This window comes from Brienomyrus brachyistius, chromosome 11 (assembly GCF_023856365.1).
Source record: "Brienomyrus brachyistius isolate T26 chromosome 11, BBRACH_0.4, whole genome shotgun sequence".
In the NCBI taxonomy this organism is placed as follows: Eukaryota; Metazoa; Chordata; class Actinopteri; order Osteoglossiformes; family Mormyridae; genus Brienomyrus; species Brienomyrus brachyistius.
The window spans coordinates 8,688,798-8,712,661 of NC_064543.1; the positions used below are offsets into that span (position 1 = coordinate 8,688,798).

Here is a 23,864-nt window from a genome sequence, read left to right on the forward strand (position 1 = left end):
ATTAGAGGAGTGTCATAGCACTCGATTAGCGGTGCAGCCTAATAATGTGATCCTTCTTCCCCCAGGGTTTTGCAGACAGCCCTCATTATGGTGATCACTTGAGCGACAGTCGATTAGTGTCCCACGAAGGCATGTCCTCGACACCTTTCATGAACTCCAGCATGACGGGTAAGTAGGTAATACTCACCACCTCAGCCCAGCTTGTTGAACCCTGGGGTGCCTCTTTCTTTAACCCTCTTCTCTCGCCCCCAGTCTCCTTTTCCCCTCAGAAGATGACCCCCCCTCCCCTCTCTCCCGCCCCTCTCCCCGGGTGGAAGTCTCCCCAGCAGTAGAACTTTGCATTACAAAAGCCCCTCTTCCCACACGTCTTAGTGGGAGGAAGTTGGGAGGGGGGTGGGTGGTTACCAAACAAAGCTCATGTGTCAGAGCCCCACCCTGCGCGCGGCCGTCCGGCCCGCTTTTATTTTGTACTTTTCGCTTTAAATTTTTAATCTGATTATGGATGAAGCCGCTCGTGTGGAGAAGCTGCAGTTTAATTAGTTTGCTAAATGCGCTGTCAGGCAGCCGGGTCAGGAATGAATCGGTTAGTTACAGGTATAAACGGGCGGGTGGTTAGCCGGCTCCCTGCCCGTGCGGAGAGCATTCTGCATTTAAAGCTACCGTTTCATGTATATTCAGCAGCCGGCATCCAGTGCAGCTGCTCGCAGATGTGCGAATCCCACTGCCTCAGAAGTAAACATTAGCGTGAAAATAACAGGCTGTTTGAGCACTGTTTGTTTCTGATGCCACTTGATAATGCTGTGCAGAGCTGTGTAATGCTGGAAACCTAGGTGTAATTTCACAGAAAATGTACAGGTGTGTACGGTTTTTTATTTTTTATTTTAACAGGTTGTTATTTTATTTTTTCGCCCACCCCTCCCCCCTCCATCTCCAGTATTGCAGTTGCTGGTGGAGCCATTGAAAATTAAGCTTTGAGCTGGTGGTTGTACGGTGGGGGCAGAGTATGTTAAATCCTGGGTCACGGTAATTTGACCCTGGCTCACGGTAATCTCATCCATCTTGAGTGGAGAAGCCCGATTGCTCCGATCGCTGCTTATAACCAGCGGTAACAGTCAGTTACCATCTCACAGCATTCGCTCTCCGTCAAAGAGCAGCAGTCGGATTTGACATGGTCTCCTCCACAGCACGGCCATCCCGTCTGAAATCCCGTCTGCTGTCAGGGTGGCCAAAGGTGGCGCCAGAGAGCTGCACGCTGATGCTTCCACTAGCAACTGGCAATGTGCAGTCCCACACTGACAGCCTCCTTATTAGCGGCTGCTGGTCATAACTCGGAGCCGTCTTTGGTGGAATGCCGCAAAGGTGTTTCCCCGATGAAAGTCAGGGATGCTGGTTAAATTGGCTCGTGGTGCAGAGGAGCGGGACCTCAAGCAGGTGGGATGGACTGGAGCGAGTGCTCACTTTTCGTGGACGAGCAGCCGCTATTGTCTCCGTGACTTTGGCGTTAGCGCTCGGCCGCCAACGTTAGCCCTCACTCGCCAGAGTGGACTGGTACGAGCGGCTCGCTCGGCCTATAAATACCGTGGACTTTTGCGCTTTCCAAACAACACATAGATGGAGCGCGAGGCGTCACCATATGTGTGTGCTGCCTGAGCGGCGGTGTGGGGAACCCGGCCATATGCTGGGAGCGCTTACCATCTCAAGCTTGTTTACTTTATATGTTCTTTATTACACATATTAGAAAATCTCAGCTCATTTTCACCACTCTGCTGATATGTAGGAAATATTTACTTGCAGTTTTTTTCAAGTGTTTTTTTTTTTTTGCGGCAGAAAAAAGTAATTTAATTGAGATCAAATCCCCCCTCCCCATTTTTTCTTGCTGTGAGAATAACACCTAAAGTGACAGATCTGAAGCGATTCGTTGGGGATTTGCTGTCCCGACGCAGAGCGCGAGTCAGCCTCACTTTTTCAAGACGGCAGTCGCATGGCCTGTTTTCTTCCTTTCCTCGGAATGGTAGTGGCCACGCTGTGAATTTCTGTCACTTGATGCGCTTTTGAGTGTCCTTGTCACGTTAAAGCCATAAGGTCAGTACTAGCCAATGAGAGAGGTGAATTCTCCCGTGATGTTACATCGTGGCATGTTAGATGCAGCACCATTGGCCGGGGGAATCTGGGAGGTGCCTGTGCCAGTGACCCCTTTTTCTGTGATCTCATTGCCGCCGCGGTAATCTGGACGGATTAGATCAGTCCAAATGTTCTTCTGCAGAAAAGGGAGGCCTCCACGCAGATGTGGGAGGCTAATGCAGGGTGGGGGAATGTCCGGGAAGCTCACCGTGCCGAATGAGGTGGGGAGGGGATCCTGTCCCATGGGCCCACAAGCACCAGGTTAAGGGCTTTGCTGTTTCAAGATTTAAGATTCTTTATTTGTCACACACAGATATACAAGTATAACATGTAGCGAAATGTAGCCTGATTCGGTCCTGAGACTGTGCAAGTTTAAGAAATTAAGTTAAGGATAAATATGAAAGGGTTAGGGGTTAAGGCAGTGAAAATGTATAGAAAGAATATAACCAAATAAGCATTATATGGAACGGAATTACCATGAATAACGAGTATGTTGGGGTGGGGGGGGGTGTAGCTAGCGAGAGGACAGTCATAACTCACGGCTTTCATTTCTGTCCTGTGTACATTCACAAGTCTGACACCCATTCATTGTGGTGAAAAGGCTGTAAATCAGCTTAGAGTATTATTAGAAATGGCACCGTACTTTAAATGTAATAGATAGATACCGAAATCTAAGTGCGCTGTGATTTATGTTACCGTTGTTGGGTACTTGGTGCTGTTCGTGCGGCCAGAGCTGTGGGCTGCACAGGGCGGCCTGCATTCACCCCGGATCGCCGGTCCTCAGCGGTAATGAACCTGTTTCTCTTTTCCAGAGCCTGGCAGATGGCAGGTAATGGCTGCTTATTTGACAGTATATTTTAATTGCTTTTACTACTATTCAGTGCTGCTCAGATGGAAGGATGCCAGTTCGATTCGAAGGTCACGCGGGGGCTTTTTGGCAGAATGAAGGGGGGGGGGTTATTCTGGGACTTCAGCGTGACGCCGGACTTCGATGTAAGTTGGCGTGACGGTTATGAATATTTGGTATGGCTGGCTGATGAGTCATTCCGATGATGAGGGCGACGCCCACTCCGGCGCTTGGCGAGGGTGCCCGCCACACGCTCTCATTCTCGTTTCTCATAATGATTATTCTCGTTCGTGGCTTTTGTCGGAGTGGGGGCAGCCTGGATTACATGGAATGCTCTCCTGGCTCTGCGGGCTGAGGGTCGGCCAGGTTGGCCGGCGTGGCACGGTGCCCCTTCAATCCTCTTTCCCCTGACCTGGGCAGCCCACCCCCAGCACCGTGGGCCCCCCGCTCAACACCATCGCCTGCCTAATCCCGCGATACCAGCAAGCCGCCAGGCCCCTTACTGGGAGCACTGGTCGCGGTGCTGAGTGCCCAGGTTCGAGAGCTGGCGAGCGCTGTGGTGCGTGAGACGGTGGAGAGTGCGTATGGTGTCGGTTTTTAATCGCTCCATGACGACGCCGGTGATTCATTGTTTTTAAGTGATATCGATTAAATTTAATCCAGCTTTAGATTAAAGAGGAATTTGCCCACAGGCAAGAATTTATGCCTCCTCAGCTCACGCCCTTTTTACAGGTCAGACAGATTTTGATGGCCTGATAAGGCTGAGTTAGTCGCTGGTGATAAAAGCGGTTTTTATATTTGAGAAGAACAGTGACATTGTTCTGCTATGGTGGCACGGGGTGCAGTGTGACCTCTCTGTATACAGCAGTAACTGGAGAGTTTTCATTGATAAATATAAAAAAATAAAAAAAACACATGGTAACGGCCATGTTTTTAGCAATTGTCAAACACATTCATAACAAATAATAATGCATTCATATACCATTCATATACCAATGCATATTAAACATATAGCCATGTTTAATATGCATTATGAATACCTCATGAAGCTCTCATGATGCACTATAAATACCTTTATAATGATAGGTATAAGCTTTAAGGATGCTCTGTACTGCAATATAAAGGTATCTATAATGTATTATAGATGAGAGCTTCATAAAACAGTCATGAGGTATAAACATGTCTCTAATTATGCTTTTTTATAAATACTTGTAGCTATGTTTTTAAAGCTTTATGAATACATTATAATGCATTATGAATGTGTTTATAAATTGCTAAAAGCATGGCCTTAAGTAAAGTATTACCAAAATGCTTTTATTGTTATAAGATGTTAAGTTCAGTGCATAATTTTCTAGCTGTATTCTGTAGGTTAAAAAAGGCGCCAGTCCATTTGTCCTTGATGCCAGTGGAACGAATGATGCCAGTGATTTTTGTTATTTCTGCTGCTTCTCCAGGTGCTTTTATTTATTTTTTTGCTTTTTTTTGTCGGAGGACGGCCTGGCGACTGGACGTGTTAATGGCATGAGATCATTTTCCTGTGAAATCTCGCCTTCGTAAACAAGTGAAGCCGAGAAGGAAATGGCCTCCGTTGCGTACCGTGCGACTTTCGAGGAGGAGGCGGAGGGCAGCAGCACTGCCGTGGATATCAGGGCTGTGCCTTCCAATGGAGATGGGGCTGTGGGCGGGATGCAGATGCTATGGGAGGAGCTAGGGGGCTGATTCGGAAGCTGTTGGAGGGGCTAGGGCAGGATCTGGATGGTGTGGGAGGGGCTAGTGGCCGGATCTGGATGCTATGGGAGGGGCTAGGGGTGGGATCTCGATGTTGTGGGAGGGGCTAGGGGAGGGTCTGGGTGCTGTGGGAGGGCCTAGAGTTGGGTGTGGATGCTGTGTGAGGGGCTAGGGGCGGGTTTGGATGCTGTGGGAGGGGCTGTGGCTGACCAAAGCCCTAGCAGTACCTTTCACAGCCTTTTGATGTCACAGGTGGAATGGCTGTTCAAAATGCTTTCTTCAGTTATTCTTAGTAGAAGAATGAAATGGAGTCCCAGTGCCCGACCCTGTTCCTCTCGGTCCGGTTTGCCTCATCTAAGTTTGTTTGGCATCTTTGCCATACATTGTTTGGCTCTCTGGCGCCCCCGTGTCTCAGGCGCAGAGCAGCGCATCCCTTCTCAGACGGGTGGGGCGGCAGCAGGAAGTGCACCTACAAGGACATTAACGGGCTTTGCCGAGCGCTGCTGGTTTGCTTGTGTCTTGTTTCTTATTTTTCCATTGCAGCATAAAATTTTCTGCCTAATGGGATAATCTGACCATTACGTCATGCGACTCGTGCTTGCTCACTCACGCATGTGTGTCTGTGTGCGTGCGTCCGCATGCGTGCGCCTGCGTGCGTGCGCCACTGTGGCGAATTAATAAAAGCTTCCGCTGGGAAGATGAATGCAGGTCCGATGACCTGGCCCATGTGGCTGGGTGCGTATTTTTATCTTTGCTGACCTGCAGTTACACACACACACACACACACACACACACACACCCCCTCCTGAGCCCTGCCTCCAGTGTTGTGTATTAAAGTAATCTGCCTGTGGTGAGCTCAATAGGCAGGATTTACCCATACCGACTTAATGAAAGACGTTGCGTGAGTGTGTGTGCTCCCTGCGCCCCACCCCCATCATAAAAAGGACACCTGTGCATTACTTTGGCTCGTCTTGGCAGCAAGTTAGTGCCAATCGACCACACTCCTTTGTTCATTATGGTGCGGAGGATCATGCATGAGAAAGTCCAAAAACTCTCCTGATTTCTTCTCCGGGTGAAGCGGCCTGCCGGAGCTGCTGAGGGGGCTGATGCCTTGTTGTGGCCTGGAGTCTGGGGGTCCCCAGATATCGCTGCTCCCAGCTCTGCCCCTTTGAGGCCGCGATCCCATTCCAGAACTCCTGAGCAAGCTCGAATCTTCTTTTTCTCTCTCATCTCCATTTTTTTTGCTGTACCTCATCTGAAGGTACTTCAGAAATCACTTTGCGTTAGAATCTGTATTACTAGATAAGTCAGGCTCTGCGTAATTCAGAAAATGGAAACTCATTTATTTTAGCAGGAAGCAAAAAAAAAATTTGCTTGTGTGTCTCAGTTTATTTAAACAATTTCAAGAATTTCCTTGTAGAATAAGCTGAATGTTTAGCTTTAAGGGTACAGCTGACACCTAAACGGAACCTTTTTGGGGAGCAGATCATCTCTAACTTTCTAAATATCGGTAGATCCTCCAGCAGCCATCCAGCTGCACAGCCTCCATCTGTGAAGGCGTCCTTGGAACAGAGGGAAGGGGGCCCCCTGTCCGCAGAGCGTCGTGGAGCTCAGGCCTGGGAGTTTTGCTTCCTCCTGGAGTGAAACATTTAATTCCTCTCATGAATTAATGACGTCGTTAAAGGGATTGCAGTCAGAGAGATGCTGATTAGCATACCCGGCACTGCGCAGTAGCAGCGGTTATTGCAGTCAGGGAGATGCTGATTAGCATACCCGGCACTGCGCAGTAGCAGCGGTTATTGCAGTCAGGGAGATGCTGATTAGCATACCCGGCACTGCAAATTTTTTTCAGCAGTTATTGTGGTTATTATCACGCTTTCTGTCACTGAGGCCTTGCATGGTAGGTCCCCCTGGCGGCACATGACGCTAGGGGGAATCTCAACACTGACACTCATTGGGCCCCCAGTGACGTTTGGGGGAATCTCAACATTGACACTCACTGGGTTCCCGGTGACACTTGTGGGAATCCCAACACTGACACTCACTGGACCCCCAGTGATGCTTGTGGGAATTCAAACACTAACACACACTGGGCCCCAAGTGACACTTGTGGGAATCCCAACACTGACACTCACTGGGCCCCAAAGTCCTCACAGAACCTCAGGCTTGTGGGGCCCCTAGTACTTGCGGGGGCCAAACGCTCGCCGGGGCCTCCATAGCTGCCCAATCTTTACCGTCACACCAGCGAATTCTCAGAGAGTGGTGGGCTTGTTGTTAATGTCTGTTTCTCATTTTCTGTTGATATGTCCTAAAGGGTTTTTAGGGAAATTGAATTACGTGCCCCCCCCCCCCCCCCCCCAGCCCTGTCCTGTGGGAACGGCCAAGCTCACTGAGCAGTACATAGCCCAGGATTTCTGTCTTTTTTCTTTCTGCTAACGGGGGGCGTTTGAAGTCCCTGTGTGCCACTGTCCCCCCCCCCCCCCCCCCCCCCGCCCCGCGGGCCCAGCACACACCTCCTCCGCCTCCTTGGCCTCCTTCTGTGTTTAATTGCTCCTTAAGGGTCGTCTCTGAGCCTGAAATCCCACATGACACAGACGCAGTTTTACGGGAGCAGGTGTCCGCTCGCTGCACTCCCCCTGAGAAGGGCCCCCCCGCTGGCCGGTGGCAGCTGTGGCAGTGATTGTGGTCAGGTGCCGCTCAGGTGCACATGCCGCTTGCGAGGCGCTGTGCAGGTCACAGGTGTGTCCCCCCCCCCCCCAGCTCATTCTCTCTCTCCCGGTTCATTATCATCCACCTCCCCCTACCACTGCTGTAGCAGGCTGATGCTCTTGTCTCTCACAGACATAAACACATAGATATTTTTAATATTTCTTTTTTATTTTCTTATTACTATGTTTTCCTTTAATTTTATTTAGATATTTTACTGTTATTTATATATTTTACTATGAATGTAGTTCTTGTTAATCAGTTCTTTCTAGACTGGAAAGCACTTTGGGTCCACCTTGTTTTTAATGCGCTATCGAAATAAATGAGTTGACTTGACTTGACCCCGCACCCCCCCCCCCTCCCCCCCCACCTCCCCCCCCACCTCCCCATCCAGTGTCCCCTGTGACACCTTTCTAAGGGAATCTCATCTGAGGCAGGAGTTCTAGGGGGTGGTGCTCCTGCTACCAGGTGCCTAGTCTGTCTATTGCAGGTGGAGAGAGGCAGCATGACGAAGGTTGGGGGCGGGGGTTGGGGGGGGGGGCATCCCGTGTGACGAGGGTCACCAACGTGCCTCGGGGCTTCAGACACGAGCTTGGGAGCTCTGTGGAGATTACAGGCATCTTCCCCTAGGTGGCGTGTGACTCTGAACGGGCGCGGCTTTAGGTTCACCACACTTTGCGCCGGTCCGCTGGTCGTGGGCGTCGCACTCGTTTTGTTCCTGTTTTCCTTCCTGTTTTTCAACGCGAGAGAAAGACGAGGCGGCTACCCAAGCAGATGACCTCCCTCGTGCGCAGGTCCATGCGGGCGGCGCAACAACCACCCTCGCCGTGCCGGAAAATGTCTGTCTCCGTCCGTCTGGTGGCCCTCGTCACCAGCGTCACTCATCGGCCAGATTTAGCGACTGTTGCCGTGGCAACATAAACAAGCGAGCCGGCCGATCGGCGCCGGCCGTTTATTTGTGGGCACATCGCGGAGGAGAATTTGGCCTTAAAGTGTGAGAACGTGGCCATAGTTCACGCTCAGCGGTTTGTGTAAGGAGCAGATACCTGTGTTACTGCACTCGCACCGCGAAGCCGGCTCCGCCCCTGTCGCTGGGAGACTCATTTTTAGATTTAATTAAATATCCTGCACCCCCCCATTCTCCATTCATGCTGAATAGTGAAGCTTCTCCCGTGTTATAAGGATGCTTTTGTAAAACTCTATAGCGGGATTGGGATGCTCATTTAAAACAGACATTTTATTTTTAACGTTGAGCCATGTGGCGGGTGCAGAGCCTCATGTACAGTCAGAGGGATTAAAAATAGCAACATTTAAGCATTTTTCCACGGCTCTTGATTCACTAAAGAAACATGATTGACAACCTAACCAAACAGCATCCATATGGCTGAGTGGGTCTGAATCTCTCCATCCAACTGTTATGTATTTTTAAATTTTGATGTGTTTAGAATACAGAATAAGTGCCATTCGCTTTGGCAAAAGAACATAGTTGTGTTCAGGCTAATCAACGCTCTTATGTTCAGTTTGGTGTTCAGTCTGGTCGACAGGTCCCTGCTCAGGCCAATCAGCTCATCTGTGTTCTGGATGGTCAACGCACCTGTGTTCAGGCTAGTCCATGGGCCCATGTTCAGGATAGTGCGACTGTGTTCAGGCTGGGCTTCGTGGCCGTGTTTGGGCTGGTCTCTGCGGGTGTGTTCTGGGCAGTTTACACAGGCATGTTCTACGCCCCTGTGTTGAGGTCAGTCAGAGTGTTTCAGTAATTTGGGTGGATCCCATGGAAGCTGATAAGGCGTGTGACAGCGACCCCCCCCTCCCCCCAGTGGGGTCAGAGAGGCATGGGGGAACTTCCAGACTGGCCACCCCCAGCAGGACAGCTGGGCAGCTCAGCTGTGTGCGCAGTGCGGTGCGGCTGGGCCTGGCCTGGGCCGCCGGGCCGCCGGGCCACGACGACGTCACTGCTGACACTGCCCCGACCGCAAGCGCAGCTGACAGCGGCCATTGGGCAATGCGGCGTCCTCAGAAATTTAGCTGCATTCCGCTGTATAAATACCAATTAACACAATGATAGTATTGATGGCGACGGAAAGTATTTTCAGTAAATTGTTAAGGTATAAATGAGTGCTGGAATTTCCTGGAATTTCAGGGAAACATCTGCTGAAATGCTTTACAGTTACCCTCCCCCTTCTTGTCACATTTTCCCTCCTTCATGTCTGCAGCATGTAGCTGTTTTTTTAAATTTTTTTTTTATGAAAGTGCCGCATGCCAGCAGCCCCCCTGTCCTGCCCTCTCCCGGCTACAGGCAGGTCTTCATAAGAGAGACTTCGGCTATGCAACGCGACACATCAAACACACACAGATACGCAGTGCAGCCGTCAGCTGCTCTTTAATGATGGAGCAGCAGAGAGCCGATGAGGGGCAGCAAAGCCCCCCAACCCCACTGTGTACCGATAAGGGCGTCCCGGGAAGCTCCATCCAGCCGACTTGGCCTGGCTTGGCTCTGAAGTGTGAGACCTGGTGAATTCAGGGCTGCCGGCCGCCACTCACAGACAGCTGATGCCAGGAAAGATGCTTCCCATGGTTAAACCCTGCCATTGAAGTGCCATGATTCATTTGGAAAGAATCGTATAGAGGGGACGGCTGAATGCCTCTACCGACCACCGGGGGGGTGTGCCTACCCACTCACGGGGGAGGCAGGGTGGCCTTGGGGTCCTGACGTTCGGTCCCACCCCCCTGGGCGCACCATAAACTCGCATGAGGACAGTCCTGCGACGCGTTTCATATTTCTGTGTGGCCATTTTGGACCAGGCTCCAGCTGCATGGTGAACGTTTTCAGCCTGGTGGTGCTGTGGAGGTGGGCTGTTGGGGGGGGGGGGGTGTGATGCCGTGCTGGAGCGCTGAGCAGCCTGGAAGTTGCGCCAGGCAGCCCTGCAGGTGCTCCCCCCAGGACACCGAGGCTCAGGCGGGCCACACACACCTGGCCAGCAGCCGCTGGCTGTCTGCTCCGATTCATAAAAAGCCGTGAATGTGGAGCTCTGCTTCACGCCGCTGCCTTTCGGAGATGCACAAATTTTAACTGTTGCCCCGGAAGCAACATGTAAACATAGCAATAAATGGTGTTATTTTTCCTTGGAAGCTGCTCTCTGTAATATAACACAGCCTGCAGGGCTTGAAACACAGAAAGTCTCCCCTGAGTACCTCCTAATTCCCCTATTTTGTATTGTTCATTCATATCAAATCTTTTATTAGACGTGCATTCTGGTATTCATTACCGCTGCGCTCACCCCGGGGCGGTGTTGCTTAATTGGATGTAAACCTTATGTTTCCACGAGCCGCATTTCCATGTGCGTTCGTCCGCCGCCGGTCGCATGTTTCATGCCGCAGACCTTCCCGTCGTGCCGGTCGAGCCCCTCCCCTTCGCTCTTCCACGTTGCCGCCCTCCCCGACTTGTGCCACATCACGTCTCTTTCACCCGTCGTCGAGGCAAGATGGGGGGGGCAGGTAGGCGGAGCCGACGGCGGCATTACCATCGGTGATGTGCTATTAAGAGTGTCCCCGCAGAGGCCGGGCATCGGGACGCCCCCCTGTCACTCATGCAGCCTCACACGGCCCACTCTGAGCGGACACTCATTCCAGTCCCTACAGCCGTTCCCCCTTATTGATTATCCTCCCAGCTGTAAAAAGACTGTCATCACGGAATAAATCGCCCTCGCTGGTGAACGTCATTGGCATCACTGAAACGAATTAATTCACGACAGGAAGACAGCGGCTGGACTCTGCCTCACTCGGGAGGTCAGTCCTCCTTGATTTTGAGAGTCGTGTTCCATTGGTCGGTCGGAAGCGCGGCCCGCCTCTTGTGCTCTCTGTTAAAGGAGTCCGCCCGTGGAAGCTCGTTCCTATTGGTCTGTCAGAAGCGCGGCTCGTCTCCTGCGCTTTCTGTGAAAGGGAATCCGCCCGTGGAGGTTCGTGACTGCGAGCCGGATCAGGATTCCTGACCTTCTCTCCTCCCGTGCCGTCCTTCATCTGGGCACGCTGACGTCTGGCTGTTGAACGGCTGCCATGCGGTGGATACCAGCCCTGTACGGCCTCTTTGATGTGGCACGCTGAATAATGCTGGCATTGATCTCCGCCTGACTAAAATATCCTTCCGGAGATATTAAGACCAGCTTTTGTGGCCCTTCCAAGGCTCTTAAGTGCATTTTTTTTTTGTTTAGATGGTTGTGTGTGTGTGTCTGCTTTTGATGTACTTTCCACGGTGCAGGTCTGGCCGCATCCCGGGCATGCGCCTCAGCGCGGCCGTCGCTCTCGCCCTGTGCTGTTGGGCTCGCTGTCAACGTCGGCGCTTCTCGTTTAGCTTTCACACTTTAGCGATTAGACGGCTGGTCAGTGTCCTACGGTGAGAGCAAGAATGTGTGATTATGAAGTCATCAACCGTGAGCCAGTAGGACTCCGGAGAGGCTGCCTCCCCCTACCCCTGCTCCCCACCCCCTCCCAGAGGTCCTCGGGGGGCCATTGATTGGTCGCCATGTGTTTGTGCCCGATAGACTGTGAAATGGTGTGTTGCTGCACGGCTGTGTCGCACCTGCGTCCCACCAAGGTGATTGATTGGTTTGGTCATGTGGAATGTTCCCATCTGGTCCCCAGTAATGTGTTTTTTTTTTTTTCATCTGTGAATAGCAAGTACTGGCTAGAGGATACTTAAGCTCAGAAACCGCAGAGGCCAAATGAAAACACACCCCTCCTTCTCCATTTTTTCCTGTTCTTCCTTTAAACAACGCTGGAAATTGAATAGAGTAGGGCAGGATGCCTGATTATTCTGCAGGGGCAGAGTGTTTCAAATACATACTCAGATGCACACCGACAGCGGCTGGACTCTGCCTCACTCGGGAGGTCAGTCCTCCTTGATTTTGAGAGTCGTGTTCCAAGGCTGCATGGGGTGCGCGGTGCTGAGTGCCGCCTTCTATCTGCAGTGTCCTCGGCGCGGCTGTCGGCCCCAGGAAGCTGGCGCTGGGATACCTTTGGCAGGCCAGGCTCCTCGCTTGCTCCCTCGCTGTCCCTGCTCACATCCTTCCTTGTTTGATTTCTCTTAATCCCGCTCTTTCTCTTTAATTGATCTATTCATTCCACCTAATGACTAATTACATATCAGAGCGTATCAGCGGCGGCATTCATCACGCTAGAATGTAATAATCAATGACATTTCAACAAAGGAATAAATAAATATGCAAATAAGCGCTCATTAACATTTGCATGAGCCGTTTGAGTAATGGCGGCGCTGAGAAGGCTGTAATTAACAGGAAGCGATGCTGGGCACAGCGTGAGCGCCTCCTTCTGTGGCTCGGGTGCCGGCGCACCTCCTGTCCCGGCACGGAGGGTCGCAGGGTGTCAGGGGACAGCTTCCTTTGTGGCTGCCCCGCCCACCCCACCTCGCTGTTCGGAGGGGGTGCCGGGGGGAATGGACTTGTGGAAAAAGGACAGGCGTCGTCACTGAAGGGAAGGCGTCAGCCGGCACCCGGGGGTGGTGTGGACAAGTGTGTCAGAACCACAGGCCCGGATTTGGGAATCCAAATGGGAAGGAAATAGGCTTCTTGACATCTGCAAGGTGATGTGCGTGTTGGTATCCAGGCCTGCTTCTGCACGGCTCCAGCACAGTATCTAGAGTGGCGATCCCGTCCCGTTCCTGTGCTGGGCTCTCCCTCCCCCGTCCCGGTGCCTGCTGCCTCCCCCCACCCACCCCCCGCCTTCCCGTCCCTCTTCCTGTTTTCACCATGGATATTAACAGAAAATGCACCGAACACAATAAAGCTGTTTAAGCTGCCTTTTCTCTTCTTTCTTTTTTTTTTTTGGACAGCTGAAACTGCTGATTATAACAAGTTGAAGGAATTTCCTTTGTTGCGCGTGCAGCTCTGCCATATGGCTCAACACGGAACATTAACTTGACAGGGATAATGGATTGCAGCGGGCTTGCAGGACTGAATGTGTGGATAGGAGCTCAAGTTGGGAATCATGCGAACGGGGGCTGGGGGGAGGTAGTTTCAGGAAACGTCCGTGTGAATTCGGCCCTGCGTTCGCTCTACCCGTCCTGCTTTTCGGTGTTTTTCCGCCTCTTATGGGCCTTTTAGGAGTGCGGTTCTGCCTGTTTAAGCCCAGGCACGCTTCTCGGGCGGGGAACAATGGGCGCCCCAGCGTAGCGCGGCTGCTCCAGCGGCCCGTGGAACATGTTCACTAATTGGCTGTTTTTGTGGCTCATCCTGAATTGGTCCCTGGAGGAGTTTAGATCACTGTATGTCAGAGTATCAAAACAAGACCAGTGGCTGCATTGTGACGCCTCGATCAATACAGGAGCGCGATCTGACAAACATGTGGCGCTGCGAATGCCCACAACCTCCCTTAACGTTCTGTTGCACTGTAAACTTTTTCTCGGGAAATAGTCCTGAAAGCATGTTTAACGTTATATACATCACGGATGTGCATTTTGCTCTTAATGAGAAGCGAGAAGATTAAATGAGGGAGGGACTGCTGTACTCCACTGGGCCGCTCTTGTAAGTGTCTCGTCCATTTAGTCGAGCTGCAGTTCCATCAAACCGATGTGCTTATTGTCTCATTTGCCGCGACCCGGGACCCTCCATGTGTCAGCGGTTCCTGGAGGCGCCAGGTCCACTCAAAGCGGCCTAGTCCTCACCGGGAGAGTGATGAAGTCATTTCCAAGCCCTCCGCTCAGCTCAAACTTCAGGCTGTCCATTAAAAGAACAAAAAAATCTGTCAGAGACAAGTAATGGAACAGTTGGAGAATATTGCCCCATCTATCCGGGCTGCACCTGCTGTGAACATATACAGCAATAACGGTATTAAGGCTCTTCAGAATTCGGGACTCTGATAATGTAGGCCTGCATTAGGAGGTAATAAACAAGGCATGGTGCAGCTCGTCTGAAATTGGTCTCTTGTTTTTTTTTTTTTTTTGTAATGATTTTCTTGCAGCAGGTTAGTTGGCTGTGATGGATAGGCTCATTTCAGACTTCAGTGGATCATGAGAGAGAATTACAGTTTAATGGCTTGTGTCTTGTTCTGGCTGTGTAAATGTGGCTTATTATCGGAAGGTATACATTCACAAGATTGAGCTTCAACCTGTAGAAGATCGACGAGCGCCCCGGTCGTCTCCTGCATGGGGTGTGCTGCCGTGCACTGCGAAATGTGGAGAGTGCTCAAGATGGCGGCCATGATGGTTAGGGGTTGGTAAGGTGGCCACCTGTAGATATTGTATATGCAGGATAATTATGTAGCTTGTTCTCCCAAAATATTATGGAAAACATGACGGTAGAATTTGAAGGTGATTTTCAGCGCACGTGACCAGTGTGGCATGTGCTCTGATATTCCTTGCTTGGTAAGGCCTCGCCTACAACGTCATTAAGCTGTCTGAAGATGCTTAGGAAGATTCTGAAGGTGATGTCACAGAAGGGGAGGGCCAATGCCAAGTACTAGGGAACAGTCTGAGGTAGTTTTTCCACAAGTGAGATCACCTAGTTGTTTTGTTAGGGGTCTCCAAGAACAGCAGTGGTATAAGCCATACCCACAGCGTGTTTTCCGAATCCTGTCCACACAGCAGTACGTCCTCAGGGTTTGTGAGGCTTCCCAAAGTGAGGTTGGGGTAAGCGCTTCATCCCATAATGTAGACGCTGCAAGATTAAGCAAGGTTCTGAAACTGGGTTTCCTTGAAGGTCACGGAGGCAGAAGTTTCTGTGATGAGTCTGTTTAGTGTCACGCAGGGAGTCGTGCATCTTCTCATTTCGTCCTGGCCTAGCTGTGGAAACCACTTTTAGCATTACAGGCATGTCGAGGTTCTCTCCCAGATGTACCTTGCAGTTACGCAGCAAAGCTGTAGGTGGCAGCAATGAGCCATACCATTCAAATTTTAAAGAATGCATTTAAATAATAATATTAATTGCCACATTAAAAACAACATTTTCTAGGGAAAATTTTCATATGTCCATATTAAGACTTCAAGCCTTAATAACAATAGCTGATTTTGGTTTCTGTTCTTTAATATAGCAGCAAACTATTGCTGTGTCTGTAGCTAATTTAATCAGTAGTAAGGTTAATTAATTTTACTACAAGTTTATGCAAAACATGTTTCAATAAAGCCAGTTCTTTATGGCATATAAGAGCTTTTAAAATGCATTAAATTAGTGTTTACCTACGTGTTACACGTTTTGTAATCCAGCAGTTTTTTTTGTATACTGTCATTGAATTTCATTTTGCTTTATGTCGCAATAAAACAGTGGACTCAGCTTTATGGCAGCGAGGATATTAAGCAGTTTACTCAGTACTTTTAAAAATGTTTTAATGACATTTTAATGACTTGTTTACCTTATATGGGAAGGAGCTTAATGCACGTATCAGTCACTGTCAGTGCTTCGTTGGGGAGGCTATGCAATCCGCGCTTGTTCCCCGTTATTTTCAGCGTCACTCTGCCTGACCCGACTGAAATCCACCGTTGGCCCTTTTTCTCCTGCTCCATCTCTTTCAGAAGTGTCTTCACGATCTGTGGGCTTTTGTCGTCGCGGTTTGCGGTTTGACGCCATGCTTTGGGTTTCGCTGCAGTTGCCCAGTCTGAGCCGGAAAGGACGCGCAGTCGCGTGGCACAGGCGCTGAGCTCAGCCAGCCGCAGCGGCCGCCGAGATTCACTTCTGCTTTTGGGGGTAGCAGGGTGGCGCTAAGGAACGGCAGGGAGTGGGGGCGGCGGTCACGGAGGGTCACCAGTTGCATATAGACAGGCTGGCTAAGAGCTCAACCAGTGCTGGTACATATGGAGGATAGACAGGCCGGCTAAGAGCCCAACCAGTGCTGGTACACATGGAGGATAGACAGGCCGACTAAGAGCCCAACCAGTGCTGGTACATATGGAGGATAGACAGGCCGGCTAAGAGCCCAACCAGTGCTGGTACATATGGAGGATAGACAGGCCGGCTAAGAGCCCAACCAGTGCTGGTACATATGGAGTATAGACAGGCCAGCTAAGAGCCCAACCAGTGCTGGTACATATGGAGTATAGACAGGCCGGCTAAGAGCCCAACCAGTGCCGGTACTTATGGAGCATAGACAGGCAACTAAGAGCCCAACCAGTGCTGGTACATATGGAGGATAGACAGGCCGGCTAAGAGCCCAACCAGTGCCGGTACATATGGAGGATAGACAGGCCGGCTAAGAGCCCAACCAGTGCTGGTACATATGGAGGATAGACAGGCCGACTAAGAGCCCGACCAGTGCTGGTACATATGGAGGATAGACAGGCCGGCTAAGAGCCCAACCAGTGCTGGGGTACATACGGAGGATAGACAGGCCGGCTAAGAGCCCAACCAGTACCGGTACTTATGGAGGATAGACAGGCAACTAAGAGCCCAACCAGTGCTGGTACATATGGAGGATAGACAGGCCGGCTAAGAGCCCAACCAGTGCCGGTACATATGGAGGATAGACAGGCCACACCCTCTGGGCCCGAACCATCACGTCAGAGCCAGGAGAAGATGGAGGATTGGGCAGGTGGGGGTCAGAGCTGCCATGACAATCAAGGGCCCTGTTAAACACTGACCTCCAAACAGGATCCCCAAGTTCATCCTTTTGCTGCTCCACCACTTGGCACCTCTTTGTGCCCCCGCCGCCTCGTCCCCCTTAACTGAATGAGTAATTTGGCTCGCAGTCAGCCCTGGCATGGGGGGGGGGGGGGGGCTGTTATGGGCGGGGGGCAGTGGCTTCACAGCTGTGCTTGTTGGCACCGCTCCCTTCGAACGCCGGCCTCGCAGCCAGAATACTTGGCACAAACACTCGGGAGTGACACTTAAACAAAATGCAATAGCAGTTCTAGGGCTGCCGTACATTGTTGATTTCTTACATTCCGAAGGTTTTGGGCTTTTATTTCGTACTGGGGGAGGCTGTGGAGGATCAGTGTGTGTTGTTATTCATGGCAGAGTGTAATTTTTCTACATTTCCTACATCTTTCATCAGGTCTAATTTGATATCATTCATTTCCAGTGTTATTTTAAATGAGTTGTGTTATTTATAACCAGTTTTTAGCTCTTAAGATAATGATCCGCATATTTTCTTAAATTTTTTCAGTATATTTTTTAGGTCATCAGCTGGAACAGCCATTTGTACAACATAATGGGAAAGTCACCCCCCCTCCCCCCCGATAATGAGCCTCGGTACATGTCTGAATGGTAGTGAAGTGTGGGTGTACTTTCCCTTTAAGATCTCACCAAACGGCGGTACTTTTGTGCAGTGACGTGAGAATGCAAACATATTTTTTGTTTTTGAGCAATGCACTTTTCGGTGGGTGTGTTCACTCTGAACGGCTAAATGCTCGTTTACCATTTAATTCCTTGGGGTGGGGTGGGGTGGGGTGGGGGGGGGTGATATTTTTCCCTCCGTTTGTCGTGCCCTGGCTGAGAGGTCCCTCGGCGTATCTTCACGCCTGGCTTGGCCGGGCCCCGGGGCTGCCATGAGTTGGTGGGGGGGTGGGGGGGGGGTACATGATTTTTGTGTGTGTGTGTGTGTGTGTGTGTGTGTACACGCGTGTGTGCGCGCTTCACTGCCTTGGCCGCGGCTCAAACCGAATGCGCGCATGATGAATAATTCACTGCGGAGAGGCTGCACGGGTGCATTAGGCAGAGACAAAACGCACGAGCGGGAAAAACAGCCTGGACGGCCACGGCGGGGAGAGGCTATCGGCGCATCTGCCGCAAAGCCAGAGCCGAGCGGCTCCGCGGAACCACACATTTCAGATTACGAGACAACAGAGGGGGGGGGGACTTCCTTTAACCGTCTTAGCAGAGTTACGCTGCACCTCACCTCGAATCCACACCTAGAACAGGCCGCCTTGCAGGGGAAGCTTCCCACATATCACCTTTTAGGGAGCCGATAGCCGGGCAGCTGAAGTGAGGAATAGTGAAATAAGCCTGACTAATTTGCTCAGCTCCTCCGCGGATGTTCAGTGCCCTACATGCCCCCTCATGTACATTCGTTACCCTTCAGACATATGCGCTGAAAATAGTTTTATTCAGTAACTTTAAACAGCAGAAGGATACTTTTCTATAGCTGGCTCAGGAAAGCATGGATCCGCGGTCATGTGACTGCATCCATTAATAGATGCCACTGTAAATCACTGTAAATCATTATGTGACACCCCCCCCCCCCCCCAAAAAAAAAATGGTCGGAAGAGGTAAAACAAAATCTGTGCTGTGCAAGTTTTTTACTTGGTAAAATATTTACCTTTCCCCAGAGTAAACAGAATTTACTTTCAAAGCTCCATTTGTTCCAGAAATGTTTGAAAGTCTGACAAGAATAATGTATGATGTTGTTAAAGTTGTTTATCATTTTATGTACGATTCACATTTTTTCCATAGGCGTAAAACTGCTGAGTTTAGATAATGTGAAGAGTATGATTCATGCTGGTGTGCCGTCGCCTCCCCCAGTTCCTGATGGTTCTTTGGAAGCCCTGACCTGTGGGGACTCACATGGGACGGCTGGCATTGATGGAGCCCTTCCGGGCTAGAGTTCGCTCTCAGGATCTATTAGAGGAATCAATATCTTAACGATAAGGCTCCTCTGCAGATCTTCCTGACGATACGGAGCGAAGGGTTCATTGCATGGCCCATCACATGGCCTATTTAAGGAAAGCCATACCCTATATCAAGGGTCTCCAACTCCGGGCCTGCAGAGCTACTATCCAGCAGGTTTTCTATCCTACCCGGCTTCTGATGAGCCACACCTGTTCCTGGTATTTACCTGAGAGCAGGTGTGGCTCATCAGAAGCCGGGTAGGATAGAAAACCTACTGGATAATAGCTCTCCAGGACCGGAGTTGGAGGCCCCTGCCCCATATGCATGCTTATTCCCAACAGCACCGATTAAATGTGCTTCTGTGGAGAAGAAATTCCAGCATTCTATCATTGTCGCGAATTTGCCAGCAATTGCCGTTCAACGATTGTGACTTTCAAAGACTGTTTGGATTTCACACCCGGGCTGATACCTCAAGATCCTAGTTTCTTGGTCTGCCCAGTAAAGTACAGAGAGCGGTCAGTCTCATCGTTTAAAGCATCCCCATATGTTTGGCATCGGCTGCTGTTGCACAGAGCTCTTTGTGAGTGGGTTTGTCTGCTTCTGCACAACATCTCTGTGCTGTTTGCCCGTCTGATGGGGATTACCCTTGTCTGTGCACACAGGTAAAACAGAGAGGAGTCCCTTCCCCACGTACGGCCGGGAGCCTGCCGTCTCCGGCTGCTCGGTGAGTTCGACGTCACCCACCCGCCTTGGCGTAGCCTACAGGCACGTGTACAGCACACGCACATATATACACATACACAGGCACGATACATGTATGTGTGTAATATGCTAGTAATACACGACAGGTTTTGCATCCATTGTTTTTAATGTATTACGCAAGTGGCCAAGCATGAACAATCCGGCCTGGTTGTTTTCCACTGCTGACATCTGAGGGGTTTTGGTACCCACACCAGCTGCGTCTGCGTCGGAGTAAATCATCTCAGTGCTCAGACGAAGGTGAAGAGATTGGGGCTTTCCTGGGAAAGTTCCGGCATGTTTGTAAACACCCTCGAAGAAGCTCGGTGAGAATGTGGCCAGAGCGGGTGAGATAAGAGGCACGTCGGCACCCCGTGGTTCTCAGGGAGGTCAGGAATTCTGGGAGTCAGTGTGGCCCAGTGGGTGGGGGGGTGGGGGGGGGGGGGGGCAGGGCTCACAGGCCCCAAGCTCTGCATTCTCAGCCCGTACACTCTGTGCCCCGTCTTCTCTGTCTGGAAGTCAGAGGAGATAGTGTCCTTCTCAGCAGCCCCCCACCCAGACTTTACTTTCTCAGGCCTTGAGTTTTAGGCTCCCTTTTCTCTCGCTTCAGAAGGTGACCTCCTCACTGCCACATTGCTCTCCTGGATGTTTTTCTTTTGCCATTTTTTCGGTCTGGCTCTTAATACTGATTTTTGCCAGTTTGGTTTACATATCATCCACTGCAGTCTTACCCCAGTCCATGGTTTTGCTCCCTGTCTACCTTTTGCCCTCCTCCTGGTTGCTGGAAGGGAGCAAAAACGTCAGGGGGTCCCCAAGAACTGGGTTGAGAAACGCTACTCTACTGGATTGAATAGATGAATGGTGGATGGATGGGGTGGGTTTACATTTAAAATGTTTGTGCTGAACTTTAAGTAAACTATTTAGGGGTGACTGCGGTGATCTTGCTGTTAACCCCGTGATTTATCTGCAGTCTGTAGCTTTATGTGAATTTTTTGATGACTTGTACGCCTTGCAGTGAGTCCTAACACTTATACAGATCACAGTCTCTGCTCAGAACAGAGCAAGTACCTCTGCGATCAGCACGGGGGGTAATGCTGCCTTTCACTCATACAGCTGCCTTTAGAAAGTGGATTGCAGACATTTTGTGTGAGGACCGAAGAATCTTTGCAGCTCCGCAGCTGCTGAGATCTGAGGCTGGCAGGGACTCAGTTTGTCTAGTCGCAGAAGAAAAACAGGAAGAAGGAAAAAAAAAAGTCATTTTGCTTCAGAGGGAATGCAGCAGGAATTCAGGCCGCAGAGCCGTCGTATTAATAATGTATAAGGCTGCTAGTTGCCATCGCCATCCGTTTGATTGTGTTTCGAGTGCTGGGCCGAGCTCACGCTGTCGTACAGCGGCACATCGGAAATGGCGTCTCAGGTGCAGAGATTATCACGCCGTGTTTACGTTTTTAATGAGCCAAAGAGTGCCTGGCGCCAGCTTCATAACCTTCTGCTGGAAGCTGGAAATTGTCCAGTAACACATCCTGCAAACTTAATAAGTAGGCAACTATATTCACATCTTTGCCGAGTAGTGTATGGAAATGTGGCGCACGGGCGATCTATCAGCGCTCACAGCGGTGCAATAGCCTGCGATTATTTCGTGGAGCGAGCCATCCGTTACGGTGCTGTCATTGCGGCGAGGCGGGCCGACTGTTTCAGCGGCGTTATCCTGTGATGCGGACACACTGAACGACAGGTCTCATTAAGTGAGCTGCGTGGAATGTTCTGGCAAGCTGCGTCCTCTGGCTGCCTAGAGCACGTGGTTTCTCTGTGGCCCTGTCGCCTGCCTCACCGGCCTCACCGGGCCTCACCGGGCCCACACACGCTGGGCTTGTCACCGGGCCTCACCGGCCTCACCGGGCCCACACACGCTGGGCTTGTCACCGGGCCTCACCGGCCTCACCGGGCCCGCACACGCTGGGCTTGTCACCGGGCCTCACCGGACCCGCACACGCTGGGCTTGTCACCGGGCCTCACCGGGCCCACACACGCTGGGCTTGTCACCAGGCCTCACCGGTTTTTTTGGTGTTTCTCACCAAATCTTCTCAGGGCCCCTTAGTTTGCTGTGAATATTGCCACGCATCGGGGTTTGTAGGGTTTATCTTCTGGTGTCGCCAACCCTCTCCGGTCACTGGGATTATCACCGGTATCGACTGGGCCCCCGAAATCATTTGGATTATCACCTGGTGCCCGCAGTCCTCAGTGGTTTTGCTGAGGCACGCGCAAGGATGTCGCCGGCCAGCAAGTATTCGCGATGACAGTCCTGTTCAGGTCGTCTGTCCACGGCGCTGTGAGGAGGCGAGCAGAAGGGGGGCCCGTGGCTGGGACAGGCGGCCTTTTGACAGATTAGCGCCATTATCCGTGAGCCTGCGCCCCTTTGTTCCGCAGGGTGCATCCAGATGCTGGGAGGCTAATGCAGCAGGTGTCATGTGAGAGAGTTTCCAGGTATAAAGAGCCGATTTGGGAATGACCGACTGCTTTGTCACCGTCGGGTCCCATCGCTGGCTCCTGGATCCCTAACACCATGCTGCCTGCTTCCTCCCCTAAGTCTGCATTCCTCTGAATCTTTTAGCTGTTCCTTCCCTTTGTTATCTCACATCGTAAATTATGGTTTCGGTATTGCAAAAGCGTAGTCCTTTCCTGTATAAACTTCATGATTATCTTTGCTTAAAAGATAATCGTGATTAGCCCCAATGAAAACCCAGCTTTGAATCATTCTCTCTGCCCGTACGTTCAGTTTATGGTTGTTGTGTCTTATCAGCCGCCGGTTGCCTTTAACTTAAGTCCTGAAAAGAGATGGAGAGAATGACTGACATTGATAGCTGGAGAGAGTCCCTGTCTTTCATTTAGCATTGCTGTAAGGAACTAACGGCATTGGGTGAAGGCGCTGGAATCCGATTGGTTGTGGCACAACAATGTCATGGCGGCAGTCCCTTTGACAGCTTGTCACTCCAAACTCTCCCTGACCTCCTCTCCCTTTATTTGTCCGGCAGTAGAATGATGTCGTGCAAGTTGACGGCCGTCATTCTAATGGATCTAAATCAGGAATGCCAAATAGGTCTAAATTAGGATGCCCTAGTGTCAGCTGTGTTGGGACTTCTCCGGGCTGACATTGCCTGGTTTTATTTCAATGGAAAGTATCTGTTTGCTACTGTGGATACACATCAGTCTTTGTTGTTGTGACTGCAAGTTTCTCGAGTTGCAGTTCGGTTTGCTTAGGTTAATTTTTATTTTTTTTTGTTTTACATTTTTTTGGCCCATCAGCTGCCAATCCCAATCCACAATCAGCTGTGCTGTTTACAATCAGCCTGTCGCTTTTGATTTCATCAACTTAATTAGCCAGCTAGCAAATTGTCATCATTTGCATTAACAGGCTGATTGACAGGTATCCTGTAGGTGTTGGATGTGTGTCGTCCGGATCACTGATCCCGTTTGTGCCCGGTGCCTAATATCATGAATGAGGAGTGATGGGGAGTCGGCCCTCTCATTTTATAATGAACAAAAAGGGGGTATGTGTTTATATTTTATCAAGAATTCCAAATTTACGAGTGCTGTGTTTTACCACACTGGCAGAAATAGATTGTTTATTGAAATCTTTTTGGGAGCCAAATGGACGACGTGTCCCCATGTCACCCACATGCCTTAGGTGTCATTACATGCGGCTCTCTGCGACTGAGGGTCCGCCGTCAGCAAGCCGGCCAATGCTAACGGCCGCCTGCCTCCAAGCACCCGAATGAGGTGAGCAAATGCTTATGCTAATTGAGATTGAGCATTAATGGGCCCATTAACCCAGTTTGCTGATGGATGACTAGACAAGTGGATGTGGGTCAGAGGGGCGTCAGCCTTTCCGAGGTCGTGCCGGCAGAGCGAGCAGAGGCCCTGGGGTGTCTCTCCGAGCGTCCCAAGATTAGCATGTTAATCCGCGGATGTCAGGCGCCGTGCGTGACCGGCTCTCCACCGCCGACTGGACATCCAGTAATTGGATACGTGTTTCGCAGGAGACGGTCTGACGCCAGTGTCCGTAGGCTCACATGCTTCTGCGGCGGCTACTTTGCCCGTTAAGCATCTTGGCTTTTTTAGGAGGGTGCCAGTAGCTCCCCAGATCAGACAGATGGTTTAATGAGGCACCGCTCCCCACA

General features: G+C 50.9%; 1 protein-coding gene across 1 annotated transcript in view; it reads left to right on the forward strand.

Annotated features, from left to right (window-relative positions):
• Nucleotides 1-23,864, forward strand: part of LOC125751616 (transcription factor 12-like) — an 80,567-nt gene that overhangs the window by 25,235 nt on the left and 31,468 nt on the right. The window contains 2 exon segments of the mRNA XM_049030663.1: nucleotides 66-168; nucleotides 19,611-19,672. Of these exon segments, the coding sequence (XP_048886620.1) occupies nucleotides 66-168; nucleotides 19,611-19,672 (165 nt within the window).